The sequence below is a fragment of the Cydia fagiglandana genome, chromosome Z (genome assembly GCF_963556715.1).
Source record: "Cydia fagiglandana chromosome Z, ilCydFagi1.1, whole genome shotgun sequence".
Lineage (NCBI taxonomy): Eukaryota > Metazoa > Arthropoda > Insecta > Lepidoptera > Tortricidae > Cydia > Cydia fagiglandana.
The window spans coordinates 39,413,220-39,437,366 of NC_085959.1; the positions used below are offsets into that span (position 1 = coordinate 39,413,220).

General features: G+C 38.8%; 1 protein-coding gene across 1 annotated transcript in view; it reads left to right on the forward strand.

The window, feature by feature from the left end:
* LOC134678433 (neurogenic locus Notch protein) overlaps positions 1–24,147 on the forward strand; it is a 171,351-nt gene that overhangs the window by 115,734 nt on the left and 31,470 nt on the right. Inside the window, exons 4-8 of the mRNA XM_063537009.1 lie at positions 4,383–4,730; positions 11,825–11,987; positions 17,044–17,237; positions 17,774–17,929; positions 18,734–18,916. Of these exons, the coding sequence (XP_063393079.1) occupies positions 4,383–4,730; positions 11,825–11,987; positions 17,044–17,237; positions 17,774–17,929; positions 18,734–18,916 (1,044 nt within the window). The remainder of the gene's footprint in view (positions 1–4,382; positions 4,731–11,824; positions 11,988–17,043; positions 17,238–17,773; positions 17,930–18,733; positions 18,917–24,147) is intronic.

Sequence of the window (24,147 nt, forward strand, 5' to 3'; positions counted from 1 at the left end):
TTTGCCTGTATTCATAGCTCTGTTGTTGACTGTAATGTCACCATCAGATACATGGGGACGGCCAAGGCGCTCTCAAATATCTGAACACGCCTCTATTGTCATCAGGGCGTTAGAGTGCGTGTCCAGATATTGTGAACACCTCGGCCGCTCCGATATATCTGATGGCGACTGTACAAGGATCTGTTTACAAGTTGCATGCCATCATTCCTCTCTTGATTTGTAGTAGTAATCACTTTATTGTACACAACACAGGTTTACATAATATTTACAGAAATAAAGGTACAAAGGCGAACTTATCCCTATAAGGGATCTTTTCCAGCTAACCTTCGAGTAGATGAGGGGAGTATTCAAATTAGATAGACAAACTCACGAAATGCACAGTAACATTTGCATGGTAAAGTCGTATATCATCTTAAAAATCTCACAAGCCCGCCGCCGCTCCCATACAATTGAAGTAACGCACTCATTTTAAAAATACATGCTTAAATTACATAACTTCGATTGTATGGCAGCGTCTAGATTCGTGTGACTCTTGGCGTTCTGCATTCATATGTATTTATCTATTTTGTACAGTCGCCATCAGATATATCGGAGCGGCCAAGGCGCTCACAAATATCTGAACACGCCTCTATTATCGAGGCGTTTGAGTGCGAGTTCAGAGGGGCTACTGCGAAAACCGAAATTAGCAAATTGCGGGGATCTTTCTCTTTTACTCCAATGAAGGCGTATTAAGAGTGACAGAGAAAAGCATATTTTTGAGCACCACGGCCGCTGCGATATATCTCATGCGACTTCACCATCGGCTTTTCATCATTGTAACCTGCAAGCCATGCGATTTCTATTCATGTTCATTCTGCTGCATATGCGACATATTTTGCACCGCTTTTCATATGAAATATTGCTTCAATTTATTTATATGTAAAATTATGTAAAAACAACTCCCATAATGTCAATATCCAGATTATCCAGGAAGGAAAATGTACTACATTTGTATGGAAAAGCATTCTCTCTAAAATATAATCATCATCATCTTCATCGCGTTGTCCCGGTTTTTTTTGCCACGGCTCATGGGAGCCTGGGGTCCGCTTGACAACTAATCCCGAGAATTGGCGTAGACACCAATTTTTACGAAAGCGACTGCCATCTGACCTTCCAACCCTCAGGGTAAACTAGGCGCTATTGGGTTTAGTCCGGTTTCCTCACAATGTTTTCCTTCACCGAAAAGCGACTGGTAATTTATCTATTGATATTTCGTACATAAGTACCGAAAAACTCATTGGTACGAGCCGGAACCGAATGTACCGAACTATTTGAATACTTTGGGTGTTACCTAATATATGACGCTGACTTTACCAATTGGATTGCATTGGATTGGTGAGAGCCGGGGAGTTCTCTAAAATATAGTATTTTCTCGTGAAATAAAACTATTGAAACATACAGGATGTGTCTGACCATGGGGCTTTAAATCCAGGGCTCGATTCTACTCGCTAAATTGAGCTACTTTTATTATGGCACCAACCCCGAAAACCCGAATTTTTTTTTACTTTTTCATACATTTTGGCTGATTAGATGTCGATGTTTTCTATGGAAAAGCCCAAATTTTTAGTAAAAGTAGCTCAATTTAGCGAGTAAAATCAAATCCTGGATTTAAAGCCCCATGGGCAGACACACCATGTATTATATCGCGTATATTGAATTCATACTACATCCGTAGAACCCTTTACAGCGTTCGTGGTCAAAGGGTGACTGAAGAATAACTACCAGTAGTACCACAGTGTGGTAGTGTGTGTACTTTTAATAGTTTTATTTCATGAGTAACTATCGCGGTAACCGAAGACAATATATCATTGTATAGTATTTTCTGTTAACTTTTGTCATACGCCCTTTCAACACCAGCGCCCGCGAGCCAGTGAACGCTCGAGGAAACCACGCTCTAATTTCAAACTGGTTTCGGAGGTTTCTGATTTAACGTCCGCCCTGGGCCTACCGCGAACCACGTTCGACGTGTTGCCTCTCTGTCGCACTGGTAAATTCGTACATAAGTGTGACAGGAAGTCTACACGTCGAACGTGATTCGCGGTAGGCCCTGGGCCGAAGCGGTCGTAAATATGTGGACGGTTGGGGACCTTATGGCTTTGGTGTTAGAGATCATGTGGGGTTAGATGGTCAGTGAAATGTGTGTTAACAAATGAGCTGCAGAAGAGAGACTAAATATGTCTGTGATACAGACTATCCCCCTTATTCATAAATCATAAAACTTTACGTTCCTTATTTAATTATTTATGGAGTTACATTATGTTTTATTCCTTTCTTACAAATACATTTATGTCAACAAAATGACAGATATAGACCAACAGACGCGTTTATAAATAACGTCATATATCCCTACTAAAAAATATTATAAATGCGAAAGTCTGAAAGGCCCGGGGAGGGACATAGGATAGTTTTTGCCAATCATCATCATCATCATTCAAAACATAATGCAAAACTGGGCTCCGAACGCTGCTCAAATAGGGATTTCACACATACTTTTGAATTTTTTTCGCAGATGTATGTATAAGTAAGTAGGTTTCTTCGCGATGTTTTTCTTCAACAAAAAGCGACTAGTAAACGTCGAATGCACGTCGAATGTTATTAACATTAAGTGTTATGTTTAAATTACCTAAATGTAATACTAATGTTAATAAATGGAGAACGTTTATGGGTATCAAGATCTTTCGTTCCTTTTTTAGGGTTCCGTACCCAAAGGGTAAAACGGGACCCTATTACTAAGACTCTGCTGTCCGTCCGTCCGTCCGTACGTCCGTCTGTCACCAGGCTGTATCTCTCTCATCCAGGGGTCAGTACTTGGATGGGTGACCGTTTTCTTTTTTGCCTTTTTTTGCATTATGGTACGGAACCCTTCGTGCGCGAGTCCGACTCGCACTTGCCCGGTTTTTATTTGTTTTGTTACTATGCAAAGACTTTTAACAGTGTATTGGTGTTTTATGTCACTTTTATAACTTAGATCTAGAGATACGAATCCTCTGTCTGGCCATTATGCCTCTTAATTTGGCTGTAAAAAGAACATTAGTGCTGCTTAGTATGCAAAGGATATTAAAATAATGTCACACGGTCTTAAATTTGATCGAATTTTTGTGAATTCATTTTAGGGAGCTTTTCGGTAGCAAATTTTTGTTTGTGAGAATAATTTTGTTTCTTTAGTGTATTCCAATTTAAGTTTCGTAGTCATCATCTTCCTCACGCTGGCTCAGGGGAGCCCGGGATCCGCTTGGCAACTAATCCCAATAATTGGCGTAGGCACTATTTTTTACGAAAGCGACTGCCATCTGACCTTCCAACCCAGAGGGTAAACTAGGTCTTATTGAGATCAGTTTGGTTTCCTCACGATGTTTCCTTCATCGAAAAGCGACTGGTAAATATTAAATGATGTTTCGTACATATATTCCGAAAAACTCATTTCGCGTATTGGTACGAGCCGGGGTTTGAACCCGCGACCTCCGGATTGAAAGTCGTACGCTCTTACCGCTAGGCCACCAGCGTTTATTCATCACAGACGCGAGAGTGACATAACACATAAATTGTAGTATCCAAGTGTTGAATTATATCCTAAAGCTAAAATATGTCCAAGTCTAAGCATAATAATAAAATAAATTGCAAAACTAATCATTGTAGAACATTATTATTGACCTCATACATCTCGGCCGTCGGCTTACCCATGCTAGTCGGTCATTTCCATAATATTATAATAATTCTAGAATGCCGCGCGTTATAATATTGTAGTCATTGTGCAATTTATATGAGGTTATGTTGGAAACAGGAATTATCTACTTTAGATCCTAGAACAACTTTTTTTTCTGATATGATAACTATTTACATTTGGAACAGATTCTAAGTTTCGAAAATCTAACTATTTTATTTTTCAAATAAATTTTATTTTCCTTTTCACTTAATGATATTTATCCAGATTGAAAAAATAAACAGCAATCATCAATACGATATATGTCATTATTTCAATTCAAGATCCTTTCAATTAGATGAATATTCATTCTCCATTAAATAACGTTAAATAAAACACAATTACTCGTAGTGTTGAACTGTCGTTTATTTATTTAGATGTTAAAGCAGCGACCACACCGCAACTGAGAATATCCTCAGCGACGCCATCGTTCAGAAAGGCTTTGATCTATAATTCAGATTCTGCCCACAGTTGTCCCATTCTCTTTTGACGCCAAAGACGTCAACTGACGCGCACAGCTCCAGCCCAACGCACACTTAAATGGTGTTCAAAGGAACACAACCTGACAGTGAGACTAAGACCTTAGCTTGACGCTGCGGTGTGGTCAATAACAAACCAATCAACTAATCATTAATTTATCCAGGTGCCGAATGCTCCCACGAAGACCACTGCGCCTCCCAACCCTGCCGCAACGGCGGCCGCTGCGTCGCCGACAACACGACCACAGCCGGCTACTCCTGCGCCTGCCCTCCCGGCTTCACCGGGGCCCGCTGCACTGATGACGTCATCGAGTGCACCTCCTCAGGCTCCGGGCCCTGTCACCACGGCCGGTGCTTCAACACGCACGGGTCGTACACGTGTGTGTGCGAGCCGGGGTACACGGGGAGGGATTGCGACGCGGAGTACGTGCCCTGTGAGCCGTCGCCGTGCTTGCATGGCGGGACGTGCACGCCGCTGGACCAGCTGAGATACGAGTGCGAGTGTCCGCAAGGTGAGTTACTTGTACACACAGACAAGCATAGTCGCGTTCCCCCTCTGCCACGCATACTGCAATTTTACTCCATGTTCGAGTCGAAAGTGTCTTTGTGTGACGTCCGTGTCTTTGAACGGACCAATCACGGCACGGGACTTCGCTCACCTCGTCCCGCGCACCCCCACGTTTTTGGCATCATCGGTTGCATGAAATAATTGCTCTAAACTCGGTTTAGAGGATTCCTAGTCTATGCTTGTACAAGTAGTTGTAGAGTACAACAACTTGACATCACATACACGAAGCGGTATACAATTCAGACGAATGTCTAGTCGTATAGGAGGTGCCTCTTCTATTAATCATTCATAATGAACGCGTCATCTGTAGGTACTTAAAAAAAGTAACATTCCTTTAGCTTCTACATACTTATTTGACACTTAAGTTTCTACACTCAAACGTTCAAGTGTCTACAACGAAATTTGGATAATGTCCGATAAATGCCAATGAAAAACTCGTCGAGAAAATATACAGACCATAACAGAACTAAAGACGCAGGTTTTCTAAACATAGTCATGCTGCATAGTTGGTCCGTTTCATAAGCCGTGCTCTATTCTGATTGGTCGCGCGAAACTCAGATGATCGGTGATTGGTCAAGCCAGTTTAAGTAGACCTCACGTTCAAGAAAACGCCAATGTTTGGAAAATGACAAATATAGGGATAAAAAATGCCATCTAATCTAAAGCTGCACTGACTTTGACAGAATAAAGTGCGCAAGTGTCATAACAAACGTCATATTGCCAAAATATGGACACGCTCTTTCGCAATCCCTATCATCAAATCAAAATTATTCACCGAACATTCTTATCGTGCGTGGTACGTCTTAAAACGTCGTCATTGGCAAAATCCCTCCTGCCAATACACACAAGAGGGGAAAGCAATTAAAAAAAAGTCATATTTTCATAAAAAGACGTTCACACGATGTCTTTGTCTTTATGTGTAGACATTTGGCCACTTTTATTGTCAGTATCTATTGGATAATATCGTAAAACGTCAGTGTGGCTCCAAATTAATACCTATTACTCCAATATTTAGGCGCGCTCAGCTCACGAATCCTCCAAACTCCAAGCAGTAATTTTGGCACATTCTATAGACTAAGAGAACGTCTTATGTCAAAAGAGACAACACGATTCACGATCTTCAACTGTCAGACATAGGTCTTGTTAGACAGAGAATTCTATACGTTGAACTATCTCTTTCAAGGCGTTGTTACAGATGTAATGCATAATTGTTATCCACCGCATTTTCACGGAAACGTACGAACGTTGCTATTTCAGCCAGTCTCGGTACAAAAAGTACTGAGTTTGGCTGAAGTAGCATGACAAATACGAATGTTTCCGAGAAAATACGACGGAAATCAATTATGCACTTCATCTATACTGGTGAGCCATAATGTCCTATCTAGTACGTTGGGAATAAGAAACTCTAAGCCTTTTTAGTAGACCCGCCATTCCGTCCTCATGCCTTGCTTTATTCGGTTAAATGTATTCTAATAGTGTTCGTGGAAGTCCTATAATAACATACTATACTAGTATTGTACACTGTGCTTAGTTTTGTTTTGCAATCTTCGGACTAATACGATCCTTCGTACAGCCAGCAGTAAGTACCTAAGCGGGTCAGGTGTTCATAATAATCTGCACGCTTTATTATTCTTGAAAACAAAGTAATGATACATTGCGTGTTGAATTAAGTATTTTATAATGAAATATAATTGTAATTTTTGTAAAACATGAAACTTAATGCATTTGGACCTATATTAACTACCCCTCGAATGTCAACAATACAGTATTACCAACCTGTTCAGTTCTTTACAAGCACAATATGTAGCTATACAGTGTATACCACGATTATAGTTGCGTTGCGTGATGGCCTCAGGCCACGGTCGACTTTCGAGTCGGGCAGCGCAGGCGCTTGATTTACTATGTGTATTTAAATTCTATTTTTAAAAGGTTGTGCTCAACTTTACAGTACGATTATTGAGACGTTTTAGTCAAATACCGATGGGTAAAGTCGTTAAAGTGTTACAATTGTAATAAAATTGGACACTTTTACTAAAGAATTATTTATTGTACTAGATGTACATACAATAAATAAGGCGCTATTCAAAAACGCGTTACTGGCCTAAACTAGCTATGAATAATCTGTCTTTGTCTGTTATTTTGACTTATGTATTTGTAAGAAAGGGATAAACCATAATTTAACTAAATCAGGCCCGTAAAGTTTTATGAATAAGGGGGTAAGCGTGTGTTCAGATATTTGTGAACGCCTTGGCCGCTCCGATATAACTGATGACGACCGTACGGCTAAATATCGAACCGAACCATTCGCTATAGACTAAACTAAAGGAACCCGGGAAGTCAACTGTAGCTCCGAGCTATCACGATGCGAAAGTAACCGTCCAACTGTAAACTGTCCATTCTTAAACCTTATTGCTAAGACATTAAGGTTCATCTGTGGTTAATTAAGGGTGTTGCTGTCAGTAGGCACGAAAATGACGCTGGTAATAGGTACTCCCTCTATAGGCTAAAGCACCTGAATTGGAAAGTTTCCATATTTTTTTGTGGTTTGATTATAATTTGATGCCTAACAGGATTGTTATCTAAAGATAAATTAAATTGTTTACCAACGGTCATGTAATCATTACGGAACAACACTGAAATAAGTTTTTGTCAAAAAAAAAACTACAGACGATTATGATTAAATATTTCTTACTTCAGTTTAAGATAAACCATCGCATTTTAATGCATCGCGTCTGTATATATGTATGTTCGCGATAAACTCAAAATCTACTGAACGGATTTTCATGCGGTTTCCACCTATTTATCAATAGAGTGATTCTTGAGGAAGGTTTAGGTGTATAATTTATCAAGGGAAGCCGAAGGGCGGGACGCTATGTTTTATAAGAAACCTTTGTTCTACACGAAACCGTCCAAAAACACATCACAAACTAGCATTACACTTTCACAGTAGCAAAAAACTACGCAGAGGAAATAACTCATCTCACCTACATTTCAAATTGGCCGCCATTTTGCGTAATGGAGTTAATGAATGGTTACAAAATGGTGGGTTACGTTTACGCGCTTTTCGCGGGCTTCGTGAGGTCGGTGAACTTTCTATTTTTTAATATTGCAAATTGACAAAGTAATTCCGACATAAGTAGACTCTGTCCACGCTACATACATAAGTAGACTCTGTCCACGCTACATACATAAGTAGACCCTGTCCATGCGATCTTTACACAAACTTGGCAGTAAGAATGCATGCGATCCCTATAAGCTCCAATAGCTCCATACTTAACGTGGCACTTGGCATGACACTTAAGGGGCCCACAGATTACCAGTTCGCCGGACGATATCAGCCTGTCAGTTAAACGCAAAAGTTGACAGTTTCGAACAACTGACTAACTAATAGCGTCCGGGGCACTTTTAGCATCATTCGACGATGTCATTGTGTAGTACAAAACTTCACCTGCCTATTTTAATTGTTAAACAGCTTTATGTAAAATTTTATGCCAGACGATGGTGTCAAATATTATAGATTGTGTGCACGAAATACAGTAGAACCTCAAAAACACGAATCTCAAGCCGAACGCAATAAAAATGAGCGTCTTGGCTTTCGAATTGTTATGGTCTATTTAAATCTTTTAATTTTTTTTTTATTTCGCGACGAATTGGCTTTATCTAGGTATAGGCATTAGAAAAAAATCACTAGAATATTTGAAAGACGCAACTCTTACAAAATTTCTAAATATAGCAAATCTTGTCAGTAGAAAAAAGCGTAAAAATTCAAATTTTCTATGAGACGATATCCCTTTGTGCCTACATTTTTAAAATTTGCCGCCTTTTTCTACTGACAAGATCTGCTTGACCAATTATATTATACAGTCAACGGTAAAAATATGGGTGTAGACAGCTTACTCAAAAATATGTCCCATAGTTCTTAATTCACTGACATAAGAGTTATGGGTTATGGGTTAAAAATATGGGTGTACAACCCATATTTTTACCGTTGACTGTACAACCCATATTTTTACCGTTGACTGTACATATTTTTCGCCGTAACTATATTAATCTGCTTGTCATAGAGTGACGTCATATTGTGGGAACCGCCATGACTAAAGCACCCCATGTGGCAATCTGAAGTACATGTGGATGGATTTAATGGCTCTTTCGAGTTCAGTTCCTTTTAGGGTTATTTTTAAAGTGTGAAATAACGGACTATTCCTGTTAGTGCTCGTTAAAGACCATACTGTTTCGCGGGGTAACGTGCATGTGACACCCTTGGAATATTACGCCTCCATAAGTTACGGTAGCCGCTGTATGCGTTATAACTACCTACTCCTAAGCTAAGCCACAAAAATTCCAAATTTACAATTCAGAAAGTGCTTTCGTTTCATGTTTTTTTTTATCATTAAAATATCACGTTTATGCTACAATGACAGTAGTTGTATCGATTTTTATTGCGTTATCTAATTTTTTAAGATTTATAGTATCAAATCTATTCTATGTATTCTACACAATATAATATTTATTTGATTATTTGAGAAAATACAAAAATAGAAGCATTTCAGAGTGGTCAGAAACAAGGCAACGAATTTTTTTTTGACCCTGTTGTATAATCATACACTCAAATACTTACATATAATATCACTTAATTACTAAAAACATAATTCTTCCCTTGGGCTTTGCTGAGTCGGGTAAAAAGTAATTAAATAACACATGTCAAATGAATTTGGGGACATTAAAAACATATGGCTTCACTTACGGCTTAATAGATAGACTGAGTATTATTATCACACCAAAAACAATTAACCGTAGGTACTTACCAAAAAAACATGACGCCGCTTCTGAAAAATGTGTTACTTAAGGCTCATTTAGACGAGACGGTGCGAGAACTCGTATGCAAATTTAATTACATTGCGGTATTTGATTGGTCGTCTGAATTGGATACAATACGATACAATGAATAGACCTCAATGAAACTAAAATCGTATACAAGTACGCACGCCGTCTAAATCAGCCCTAAAGGGTTAAAAAACCGGGCAAGTGCGAGTCGCACTCGCGCACGAAGGGTTCCGTACCATAATGCAAAAAAAAAACCAAATAAAAGCAAAAAAAAAACGGTCACCCATCCAAGTACTGACCACTCCCGACGTTGCTTAACTTTGGTCAAAAATCACGTTTGTTGTATGGGAGCCCCATTTAAATCTTTATTTTATTCTGTTTTTAGTATTTGTTGTTATAGCGGCAACAGAAATACATCATCTGTGAAAATTTCAACTGTCTAGCTATCACGGCTCGTGAGATACAGCCTGGTGACAGACGAACGGACGGACGGACAGCGAAGTCTTAGTAATAGGGTCCCGTTTTACCCTTTGGGTACGGAACCCTAAAAATTGCGTCATATACCCGACACTTTTCTGGAATGCCTCTACTGATTTAATTATAAGTATGCACACAATTTGCAGCCAATATCAATATATGAGAAATCAATTTGAATACTAACTGTAAATAATTCATGACAATCCTCTGTACCAGAATCGATAATCACGGAATGTGTGAGAATGGGATCTAATGAGTGTTTAATTGATATTTGTCAAACGAATACTTAATACAAATTGTAAATTGTAATGAGGATACGCAGATGGCGCTGCAATCGTTTGGGTTCGGCCAAAAAAGTGTCTACATAAAGTTTGGCCAGGGACTGTCTCATTTCAAACATAGACAGAGAGAATCATAATGCCTTTGCCTCACGATAGTGCTGGCATGATTATATATTTTTGTTTTAATGACAAATTGGGCTTGCCAGAATCTGTAGGCTTTTAAGACTCGTTCGAACCTAGCTGCCGCCATAGAATCGTACTTACTAGTGAGTATTATATTCTTTGGTACTTACACTCTCATTTTAAAACTACATTCTGAAATAACATGAATTTGACGTGAACATTCAAGTAACATAATAAATTTATGTCTGTTACAAGTTTTCGTTGCTAGAAATTGTAATCCAAAAAACAAGAGTCTTGTTGAAGTTTTATATGTAATACTTTTTGACACCTGAAAAGATTTTTGAAATAGCTTCCCAAAATTATTTTGGACTGGTACTAATAGCTGTTCTATTAGTCAGAAAAAAAAAGAAAGACGTATAGTAAACTATGCCCATCATACCAAGATGATACCATGTCTCACCAAATGTTCTCAAGCGTCAAACGCCGTACCTATACTTAGTTTTCATTAGCAACTTAATTGCCCAGCCAAAGGAAAGTCGACTTTAAACATATTTACAGTTAATACATTTTTCTTTAACGGTTTCGTAATTAACACTGCTCTGTTCCCACGGCTGGTCCATATGTTTATGGTATAAGTTGCTTGAAAATAAACGTCGTAGGCGCCAATAACGCTAAAGGCTGATGGGACGTTTTGTTTTCTCGGTTTATATTAAGTCATGATGGAATTAGCACATGTTTGGACGGATTGAAAAAATATTAGCGCTCTGATTTTTTATGATTCGAGTGAAAAAATGTATTTTTAGATTTAGTTAAGATGTTTAAACTTAAGCGTGGCGTGTCACACTCCTGGGGTATAGCCAAGATGACAATCATTGATATATAGTTAAAATGCCAATCGAAACTTAAATCACTACACCTTACATAGGCTGCCTTTTATATTTCGGGATTTGAATAAACTAGTGCTGCCATCTGCCAACTGAGGTTATAAACGTGTAGTTTAAACATAAAACTAAATCCCCCGCCTCGTCTGTCTGTTTGTGTGTATGTATGTTCGCGATACTCAAAAACCACTGGACGGATTTTCATGCGGTTTTCACCTATCAATAGAGTGATTCTTAAGGAAGGTTTTTGTGTATAATTTGTTACGCTTTTGTGTAACACGTGCGAAGCCGGGGCGGGTTGCTAGTAACGTATGAAAGTACCTTTTTATTTTTCATTTGCTGTTTGATCAACAATTCCTAGAACTCGGAGGATAACAATATTCTTAGATATGTTTTATTAAAGAGTATACTTTAAGACTGAAGCCTTTAACGCAATACCCTCTTGTCCCCAGGTTACCGAGGCCAGAACTGCGAGATCGACATCGATGACTGCCCCGGCCACCTCTGCCAGAACGGCGCCACCTGCGTGGACACACTGAACAACTACACCTGCGAATGTCCGCCCACCTTCAGCGGGAGATATTGCGAGACTGACGTGGACGAGTGCGCTTTGAGGTAAGTTATGGGAATAGAATTGAAAATGGTAGTTAAACCGACGACTGGTGGTCACCTCTGCCAGAACGGCGCCACTTGCGTGGACACATTGAACAACTACTCCTGCGAATGTCCGCCCACCTTCAGCGGGAGATATTGCGAGACTGACGTGGACGAGTGCGCTTTGAGGTAAGTTATGGGAATAGAATTGAAAATGGTAGTTAAACCGACGACTGGTGGTCACCTCTGCCAGAACGGCGCCACTTGCGTGGACACACTGAACAACTACACCTGCGAGTGTCCGCCCACCTTCAGCGGGAGATATTGCGAGACTGACGTGGACGAGTGCGCTTTGAGGTAAGTTATGGGAATAGAATTGAAAATGGTAGTTAAACCGACGACTGGTGGTCACCTCTGCCAGAACGGCGCCACTTGCGTGGACACATTGAACAACTACTCCTGCGAATGTCCGCCCACCTTCAGCGGGAGATATTGCGAGACTGACGTGGACGAGTGCGCTTTGAGGTAAGTCTAGTGAATAGAATTGAAAATGGTATTTACACCGACGACTGGTGGTCACCTACGTCAGAACGGCGCCACCTGCGTGGACACACTGAACATCTACACCTGCGAATGTCCGCCCACCTTCAGCGGGATTTGATCAATCTAATCCTGAGCTACTCAACAAAATTGTTATATTTCCTATAGTCTATCACCATTACTGGATGGTACGAGAAGTATCTTAAAGTATCACTGGCTGCAGGCCTTCTCGATTTTTTTTAATCCGTCTCAATCCATGATCGCAGGATAAATCAATCTACAACACCAACAGAATTGCAGACGTCCAAAACAATTAAGGCCAATTTTTATTGACCACCAATAAAACCGCCCGACATGCTTCAAGCACAGTTACTTGCCAATTACTTCATATCCTAATTGACGCATCATCCCGAAAACGGAGAAAAAGCGACCTTGCTCCCTTTAAATAAGATTGAGGATAAGAATGGTTTGAGAATGAGTTAGTTTCGCAAAATTGTCCCAATTAAACGGTCCCGAAACGGATTGCGCTTAAAACTGCTAGTCAATTTTGAAACGTAACACAAAAATTTTAAGTCTATTGTTGAATGGAACGTTTTTGAAATTTGATATCGGACGCCATATTGGAGGATGCGTGGCGGTTTTTTAATCTTAGCTTATATTGAGTTCCTTAAGGTTCTCAATTACTTTGTAAGTAACGAAAGTATTATAGAGCGGTTTAGTCGCCCAGGTAAAAAGTCACTGACTGAGCAAATATTGTAACAAGAAAGATGATAAGTTTATATTTAAAGTCAAAGGCACACAGCTTGATCAGGGGTTCTTAACCGTTTTTTAAGATGAACTTTTTTATGGCCTTAATTTACTTTTTGTAGTGATTAAAAACAATAAAAAGTACTACAGATTTTCTTTATTGGTAAGGCATATCGCGTAGTCTTGACTGGCAATTCCAGAGTAATATAGTAATTTTACGATGGTTGCATAAAAATACCCTTTATTTACCTCCACTTTTAAATAATAAAGTAACCAAAACTTAATAAAACGCTCGTCAGTTATTATGCAGCAACGCTCGTCAGTTATTTATTTTTATTATGCACCAAAGAGCGCAAAATTATTATATAAGTACAAACCATGAACGATTTCAAGATTTAACAACAATCGAAGCGAGAACATTTTGTTAATGTATTTTAATTTAGCTACTTATTAATAATATAATTACATAACATGTGTCATCACTTTTTACACTTAAATCCTTTACAGTTACATATTATATCTCTCATCAACATCATCTGTATTGGACATGTGAGACATCACTATCAATTCTAGACTGATGGTCAGCAAAAAACTACCACACCGCGTTCGCACGGTACATCTGTATAACCCCACACAAAACAATTTAAACCTTATGTGTTTACTTATAAAGTTTACTATCTCTTTGGCAAGTTTAGACTTCCTAGGAATTATAGAGAACAATAGTAAAACGCGCTAAGTTAGCGGACGGTAGTTCTATTATAATCTTTAATTCTAGAGGGTAAGATCTAGACTAACTAGAATAGAGGTATGGCTCTGGACAGTTTTTATTTCAAGATTTATAACTTGTAATTAGTATCGCATTTGAGTTTTATTTAGAACTATTATTAGACATAATTGAAGTTCCGGGGAAAAAATTATGAAATATTATTTTTCGATAATTTTGTGGGCCCTTTGCGGAAAATCTGAATCCTTTTAAGTTACATCCTTTTTGATAAAATGTATATACATATATCTGTTACAAGTATATAAACTTGTACACAAGAGAGAATTGCATTAAAGTAATTTATATCTACAGTACATCTCGTGATCTCATGACAATTACAATTAGCCCAAACACGACTGTCGATTAGGATACATTGTTTGATTACAGAATCTCATTGATTATTTTACGGTCACCGATGCTCACCATGATTATTTCTATTTTAACTTAAGCTCTTTTTTATATAACATTTTCAAATGTTGTAATTGTTTTTAAGAATTCCTTAGATTGTCCAAAATATTATCCGTAAATAATAAAAGATATGAACAATTGATAAGCTCATATTTCTTAAGATGGTTATTATTAATTTTGGCCATAGGAAATTAGTTCAAACTCCTGAAATTTAGTCGCACTTTATACTTTCTGCTTTCTGTCTTAAGCAGTAATACCTTTTATGAAGGCAAAAGTATTATTTGGAACCTTTAGCGATTGTTATAAAGTCCATTTTAGTGTGTAAAAATCAGGAGTGACATCCAATACTCGATAGTTCCTCGACGCAACAGATTATGCTTGGCCAGTATCAAATGTCTTTCTTGTTCACTTTTTTCCTTCCAGAAGTTATTTTTAAACCGGACAAATATTATTTGCAGCTGGTTAAACATGAACCTAGTAGTAACGTCGTATATGTTGTGTCATTTGTGGCGGAATAGATAAATTTGTACTATTGTAATATTGTACCTCTATAAAATTTTAAAGAATAGGAACAGCCGTAAACTGCAAACGTACCTTTGTTTCGGTATAAAAATAAATTCACCATTATACAGGGTGTTTGGTACATCGTTTGTCAAATTAAAACGGCAAATAGGTTGAGTCATTTGGTATCTTCCCAGGCCTAGAAATTTCATTGGAGAAATTTTTAATTTTGCGCACATTTTTTTTTATTCTATGGCAGATTTTCGTAAATTTCAAATGTTTACTTGAGCAGTAGTAAAAAAAAACATGGCCTTTTTTTTTCTAGACATGAGCAGATAGCAAATGACTCAACATATCTGCCGTTTTAATTTGGCAAACGATGTACCAAACACCCTGTATTTTTAACTGTCCTAAGACCAATCGATTACCGTTTTAAGATTAATGACCATTCGATAATCTTTGAACATTAACATATAAATGTCACTAGTTTGGACCATTGCGTCATAAGAAAAATGGAGCAGGCAAACTTATAATGGTTTTTATTGTTTATAAATGCCCTGCTTGGTGTATATTAAAACACTATTTCATATTTAAATAATATAAATTCTACAGCCGTTCTGTAACTACATCAAAGAGATGCTAGTGTAACAAAAAAAAAAACATCACATCACATTTTGTGTAATAAATAATTTCCAATAAGGTACGACTTATAGTTTCTCCGGTTTCTCGTCTTTCTTATCAAAATGTCCATCAGAATACATTTGAATATATAATTAATGCAAACTCCCCGTGTTACGGTCATAAGATTTAAATGCCATATTTCTCAAACGATTTATCGTTTGTCGCTTGTCGTTTTATTTGATAACTCGCAGAGTCGTTTAAACTGTAGGTAATTTACTTTGCAAGATTTCAAATTTAGAAAATTATATTCAATTCTGAGTTAAAGGTTTCACAAAATATGCCGAGACATTGTGTGTATAGTTGTATTCTTTATCCTGCTCGTTAATGGAACATTTTAAAACAATAATATTTTTTATCACAATCAACAAAAAATGGATTGTAAAAAAGTCTATTTTTGACCACTAATAAAGTAAATGGGGGCACGAAAATATCGCCAAGGAAGTTTCAGGTCAAAAAGGTTCACAACCCCCGATCTACTAGTTCCAAGTTTGAATCTCAAAATGGCGTCGCAAGGTCATGGACCCACAATTTGAGTAAATTATGCGCGCTAATGCATCTGGCTCGTAAAAGCCGATCGAATAATTAAGATATTCGGACGTATTATGATATCTTGATATCATTGGTGGAATATTGTTTTAATTCGCTTGGATGGCGCCAACCGTCATCGGTGCAAAATGTAGTAATGTTTAGTTTTCTAATTACATGATAGATGGCGCTGTTCTATTGACTACTAGGCGATGTTAAATTTTTTCATCAGGTATATATAATTCCTTCTCTCGAAGTTCATACTTAAATTGCCGTACTCAAATTGCCATACTCAAATTGCCTAATTTCTCCATATAAGTAACATAAGTACTATGTAAGTGTAAAATATCCTTTCTAAGGAGCGTTTTCTAAGATGAGTCAAATTGAATCTACCAGCGCCATGATGACAATAACTTGAAAAAAACAACAGTTAAACAACAGTCGTTTTTAAAAGTCGGTTAAAATATGCGACATTTCGTTTGCGGTCATTTCCCTTCTCCGAAATTGAATGCCACACTAAATCACAAACAATTTAAATATCACAAACACGCTAAATACTTATTAAAATGACCGTTGCCAAAGCCGAAAGCGTTTCGGGTTCATGAAAATGCCTTAAAAATTCTTAAAACATTCAAACCACCAAATTACTCTGCTAATGTGAGGTAACATTAAAAAAGTGCAATCATGTTGTCACCGCGCTTGTAAACAGTTTAAAAAAAAGTGTATTTCTTGTCACTGTCGCGACAAAGAGACACCCGCGAGATCTGAGTTCAAATACTATCGCATACAACCGGTGTAGGTTTATACATGTACGAGTAAATATGAGGTAAGATTTGCAGCTACCTATAGGAGTTTTTCTGTCACATGTCCGTAGACTGTGACAAAATCTAACCATCACCCTCTCTCCCACAGACCGCTGGTATGCCAGAACGGCGCGACCTGCACCAACTCCGTCGGCGGCTTCTCCTGCATTTGCGTGAACGGCTGGACTGGTCCTGACTGCTCGGTGAACATAGACGACTGCGCTGGTGCGGCCTGCTTCAATGGAGCCACCTGTATCGACAGGGTTGGGGCGTTCTACTGCAGATGCACTCCTGGGAAGACTGGTAAGTGAACAGCTTAACCCCCCTTATAAAACTTATATTTTATCCCATTCTTACAAATACAAGTTCAAATGACAGGTAAAGACAAACGATTCATAGCTAATTCAGGCCAGTAACGCGTTTATGAATAACGCTATTATTCTTTAGAATGGTCTGATTAAAACGTTATGTGCGTTTAATTATCTAAATTCCTTCTTCTAGTACTCTGATCTTTATGTGGCGACATCTATTGACTGTTAGAAAGCTAGTTAACTAATGGAGTCATAGGGTCGGTTGCACCAAACTGTTCGTATTGTTAAAGAGTTCGCCAAATTTTTATGTATGGAAAGTTTCATAGTAAAGCGCCGGGGCGCGCCGGCTGACGTTGATCAGTCTGTCAAATGTGGTTGGTGCAACTGGCCCATAGAATCTACCTTTTTTCATCAACATGAAATAACAGTAATGTAACCACACAATGCTATCTGATAACAATGTTCTCAGATAGCATTGTGTGTCTAATAACAATGTTCTTTCGCTCTAACTCTTTCTCTTTTCAACAGGTCTTCTCTGCCACTTGGATGACGCCTGCACCTCTAACCCGTGCCACGCGGACGCGATATGCGACACCAGCCCCATCAATGGCTCCTACACATGCTCCTGCGCGTCCGGGTACAAGGGGCTCGACTGCTCCGAGGATATCAACGAGTGTGAACAGGGTGAGTGCCCTGCAAACTTCACTGGCCGAAAGGCGACACTAGACTGTCCAAAGACCGTGCAATATTTATCGCTGGGTAAATATGACCGTGCAATATTGTTATAATAACGCAATATTGCTATAAGGTCAGTTAGTTAAGACCTTAAGACATACATTAGGTAGCACGATAGTGTGCCGAAGCTGGTAAACTATTTCGACCAGTCTATTAGCTAACTGCATCTGCTCAATGGAAACTGCTTTGACTATAGTTCGTTTTTTTTAGCATTAGAAAGAACTTGCAAGAAGGTAAGCGATCTTGACATGTCTTTTAATTTAAAAACGCTTTTTAAAATTCAAAAACTATTACTTATGAAAGCAGAAGAATATAAATGATTGTATTACATTCATAATTGTTATATATTTGCCCTAACTTATTTTTAAAATGTGTTTTTCAATTAAAAGACACATCAAGATTGTTTACCTAATTTCTAATGCTAAAAAAAACGAACTATACAGAGATGAACGTCTGAGGTTCGAATCCCAGAGCCTGTGATGACCTTATGGTCTATATTGAACTACCAATATTTTATTATAACAATATGTATGTCCAGAGTCCGTTTTCTTTAACCTGTGTTACTTTACTAAAATCAATTTCATGGCTCAGTTTATTATACATTATTTTGTTTTTAAAATACCGATTTTGTACTGGTACCAATTGGTCCTTCGGTTGGACGAAACGGGACATTCGAACTGTCATTTTTAGTTTCTGAGGTTTTTAAACGGTGGACCGATAGTTAACACAATTTCTTAACCCGTTTTTTTATAGGATCGCCATGCGAGCACGACGGCCTCTGCGTGAACACACCAGGGTCGTTCGCCTGCAACTGCTCCGTGGGTTTCACGGGCCCCCGCTGCGAGACCAACGTGAACGAGTGCGAGAGCCACCCCTGCCGCAACGAGGGGTCGTGCCTTGACGATCCTGGGACTTTCAGATGCGTCTGCATGCCTGGTAAGTGCCTTCATTCCATTTCTCGTGTCGAGGTTGCACGGGCCGCTGCGAGACCGACGTAAACTGCGAGAGCCACCCCTGCCGCAACGAAAGGTCGTGCCTTGACGATCCTGGAATTTTCAGATGCATCTGCATGCCTGGTAAGTACCCTGACGTCCTTGACTATTTCTAACCTCTACTAGACGACGATATGTATAATATATAGATAAAAACTTAAATACATACGAAAGAAAACATCAATAACTCAGAAAAAAATACCTGTGATGAACACACAAATAAATGCCCTTGCCAGGATTCGAACCTGGTGCCTCCTGCTTAGTAGGGCAGGGTTACTACCGACTAGGCTAGGTGGCCGTTGGTATTCGTTTGACATAACGCTTCATAACCTTTTCGTTTAGTTGAAGGAAGATAATCATCACCCGTAAAATCCAGTAAACTGAACCAGTGCAATCACGTTTAAAACAGTACTAACGTCAACCAAACAGATATACGACCAGCAACCTCTGATAATTGGTCGCAGGTTTATGGCAGTATAAATCTTGACGCTCGCGCCGTATTTCCTGAATGCTCTTTGGAATATTGCTCTATAACTTTTGCTTGATTATGAGCACAGACACTCTTTAGAAATTAACTTAGTATTGTACAACTAATTCTGTTTGCTCTGACCTTTTTAACTACGCCTGCAAGCCTATTATGGATCGCTTTATCAACTTTTATCCACGTGATAAAACAACTGTCACTTTTTAACTCTGCGGGATAGAAAGAGACGGACACCGTTTTATCACGCTGTCACGTAGACAAATACGACCATCATACCCGTACTGATTTGAGCTCGTATCGTCTCCGTAGAGGCTCTGTGTACATTATATTGTACATATTGTGAATTTTATTTAGAACTTTTATTGAATAGGCCTATTTATTCCTCAGCAATCGACAAAATTTGGTTCATATTTATTTAGATAGAGTACCGTACCTATTCTGTGAAATAGGTATAAATGCACCGTATGTCTTAAAAATCTTCCTCTGTTTACAAAAACGTATGGATACTTTTTGCTTACCAAAAACATGCAAAATAAATTGACAATAAAATATAAATTGGCCCAAATACATAATAGAAGGTTACAAATTCAATGATAAGTTTCCTGAACTCTGGAGGTACGGAGTATACCTTACTCCGCTAAAAAGTTGACATATTTATTAGTTGGTGACTGCTGTATTTATTGGTCACTCCATAGTAATTGGCCACTCCTAACAAATCAGAAAGAAACTAGCCAATATAAGTCTCATTGGTAGGACTGGCCAATTACTATGTAGTGGCCAAATTCTAATAGCAGTCACCCTAATCAAAATCTCGTATCGTTTATCGTGTCATACTAAATAATAACTTTTTAATAAGCGTAAGTAATACTATCCTCATATTCCCGTATAACCAACCACTCAACTGTGTAGCGTGGGGGTCGAAGTCAACGTCCCATAACATTCTAGAAAAAAACGCGGGAGCAAAGTCCTTCGCGACATTATGTACCGCATAAAAAATAAATGCATGCCCATAGCTGTCCTACCGGACAGGTCTCAGTTATTCCCTATCACTTACCAAGCTGTTTTCATGATAAACCAATATAAGTATCATTCCAGTTTCTTAAGGACCTTAAAGTCATATTTAAATTGGTTGTATCAACTCGGTAAGCAATCATAATTGAACGCATTTGACCGAAGCGAGAATGCGACCAGCGACGTAGTATGCTCATCCAGATCTTACTTTATGAAACTTCCTACCTTCTTAAATTTATAGGTTTACCACTACGCTACGCGACCAATTGAGAAAGTATTTATCGGTTAACGCTTCGCGTAATACAGAAGCGCTTTTACATTTCTGCGTATTGTATAATTGTAAAGCAGTTATTACACGGCTGAATTGAAGAGAAGTTCACCGTGTTGCAAAATTGTTTGTTGTTTTATTACTCGGTCGGTTAGCAATGTTTGGTGGCTTTGGAGACATCCTGTGGGTCGTCTTGAGTTTAAACAGACATCGAACATCGCAATGATGAATAAACACGTACGGTTATATTCTTCCTATTGTTCTAAAGACGCAAATCGTAAGCTAGCTGGAGCGGGTGCACGTAGCGGGTTAACGAAAAATTGTATGAGCAAAGCGAACTGGCGCGGACGCGTGCGATGTTTTTTACTTATAATAGCACCCGCGTGCGTGCGCCCGATCCGTGCACCCGCGCCAGCTAGCGGACGCCCTTAGAATTTGCGTCTTTTGAACAAGTAGACGGTAGGTACAATTTCACGACTTTTTCACGTGACCGTATTACGCAAAAAGAGAGTAAAACACATAAATAAAATCACCAAGTTCCCACTAAAAGAATACAAAACGTCCGTAAACGCGAACCGTTGATAGAACGTAATGACTGTCATTGCAAAATCTACAAGATTTTACACAGTCTATGAACCTATAAGATGATCGCCAGTCGAAAGGCAACCCTAGCTCCTAGCCCGAAGAGTATAGTTCGAAGCGGAATTGCTATTTGATTCTGAACCGTAACCAGTTGTGTTAAGGTGTCAGGTTGATGAGAGAAACGTTTCCGTATTGGAGACAATGCTCGGGCGTTCACATTGGTATGGGAACTAGGTCTCTGTTAGGGGTGGTATTAACCGGTTTTTATGTTATGCTCTAACTGGCTTAGTTAGTACTTGTGAGTGGGCTCATGATGACTTGATGAGTACATGTTGTAGTGTCTTTTAGTCATAATTACTACACCTTATAAAACAAAGTCCCCCGCCACGTGTGTCTGTTTGTATGTATGTATGTATGTTCGCGATATACTCAAAAACTACTGAACGGATTTTCATGCGGTTTTCACCTATCAATAGAATGTCTCTTGAGGAAGGATGAGGAAGTTTTAGGTGTATAATTTGTTAAGGTTTTGTGTAATCCTTGCGAAGCCGGAGCGGGTCGCTAGTTTAATATTTTCTTATGTTTCTGAAATGTTAAAACAAATAAAATTAGTTTAAATTCAATTAGGAATGGATTATTCCTAGTAATTTTGTGATGAGTGATGGGAATATACACATTTGTTTTTCGACAAAAAAATAATAATGGATTTTTAACTCGCTTAAAAAAGCTTAATGGGATGACTGACATTGTTATTGGCCACTTCATAGTAATTGGCCACTCTTAGTATTTCTTTCTGATTTTTTAAGAGTGGCCAATTAATACTATGGAGGTGCCTATACCTATAGCAGCCACCCTACTTATTACAATTAATTGGGTACTTTCCTCTACTTAAAATAAATTATTTCACACCGTGCACCCAATAAAGCACCAGATTATTATGAGAAAAACATAGATAGCAGTTATTTTTAAACACAATTTCTATTTAATAAGTCGGATGGAAGTATAAAAAGTGGGTGAGTTGACTGTGACGTCACTACACACGTTTTCGTATACATTCCATGTTTTGACAGTTCTAAAAAAGAAGCTGATTTGACTAGTAGGAAAGTAGCCAATTGTCGCAAGGCTCGCTTAAACTTATTTTAAACGGGTTTATATCCAAGTATGTTTGAGAACTCTAGCTTATCTATGCCTAAAGGGCATTCTAGTTGTATTCCGTTGTAAGCAACCCTACTCTCGCGCAGCTAATGACAATCATCAGGCGGTCAGCCAAATTGCAGCCGTCAACCCGCGGGGATCGGTGCGGGCAACCCGGCAACCGCCACGCCCGGCTATAGGCATTGTTGGCAACCAACACGCTAATTGATTACTAGATCTTGTCATAGCAGCGGAGATTGGCGATTCGCGAGTCTTTTAACAAAGATTGTGTAAAAAAACTACTTTTCATAATGAAAATTGGACGTCTTTCGTTTCAAATGTAGGCTACGTCAGAAAATTGGACGTCTTTCGTTTCAAATGTAGGCTACGTCAGAAAATTGGACGTCTTTCGTTTCAAATGTAGGCTACGTCACTCGGGTTATTCCCATTGGGCGTACAGGGTGCCGCATTCAATACGGATCGAACTAAGGCCTGATATAGGGCCTTAAAACAGATTTAACTCCCTTCTATGATCAGCAATAATTAATGTAGGTACTTAGTTATGCTGGTATCTAATTTTACGACATTGAAATCGGCAATTGTGCCTATTTTGCGTGAAAAACGAGGTAGTCACCCCAGCTCCACCACGAAACCTTTTTTTTTTTGGTGACGGAGTGGAAAAATGCGTTACGCATTCCCCGGCCTGGGGAGCCATGGGGGATATGTGGGACTCCCTCCTGCAACCGCCCTCTCATGTTGAGAGGGGGAGAGGAGGTATACCCACTAAAAGCCACTCCGGCGTCACCCTTCTTACCGTTTTGAAGGAGCCATGGGATGCTCCACCACGAAACCTAGCAATGTCTTCGGGTTGCTAACTGCCTCCTTTTGTGTGCACGGAGTCCCAATCCCTAGGTGTCTGCTCCTAGACTTACATGTTACATATTCTCTACAACATATTCTCCTAGACTGTAAACTCTCCTAGTCTCCTAGACTGTAGAAGTATATACTTCTACCTGTTTACAGTCTAGGAGAATATGTTTTATTACATTGTACTTATAAATAGACTGACCATGCGTGGCCTTGTACAATCTGGTCCATTTGAATAATCTGACAGGAAATTATTGACCATCAGTGATTTTTATCATACCTTTATATTATTAGACTTTAAGCTGAAATACTCATTTATTAACTGTCTTATTGTTAGTCAGTCTTAAGTGAGTGATATCACAACCAGACATCTAAACTTAACAGTCTTTAGAACTAACAAGTAGCTAAACATACACCAATAACATAGACTAGACACAATGACAGTATAGCAATAATATTAGTCTGTACGTGTGTGTGTGTGTGTAAACACGGGCACGCGCATTATCATGCGGCGGACATGCGCACCGCGGCCTGTGTTCCAAAATCGTGACAATTCCACTCCGGCGCAAGTCAGGAATGGCGGCGTGCAAGATTGTGTTATTATCTTATACCTTTAACCGAGCAATTCTTGGATATTTACCTATTTATTTATTTATGTTTATATTTCGGCGATCTCGGAAACGGGTCTAACGATTTCGATGAAATTTGCTATATGCGGGTTTTCGGGGGCCCAAAACTGATCTGGCTAGTTCAAATAGCTGGGAAAACGAACATTTTTAAGAGATTTTTTTATGTTTTTCGATCTGTGCCCTGTTTATCAAAAGCTTTT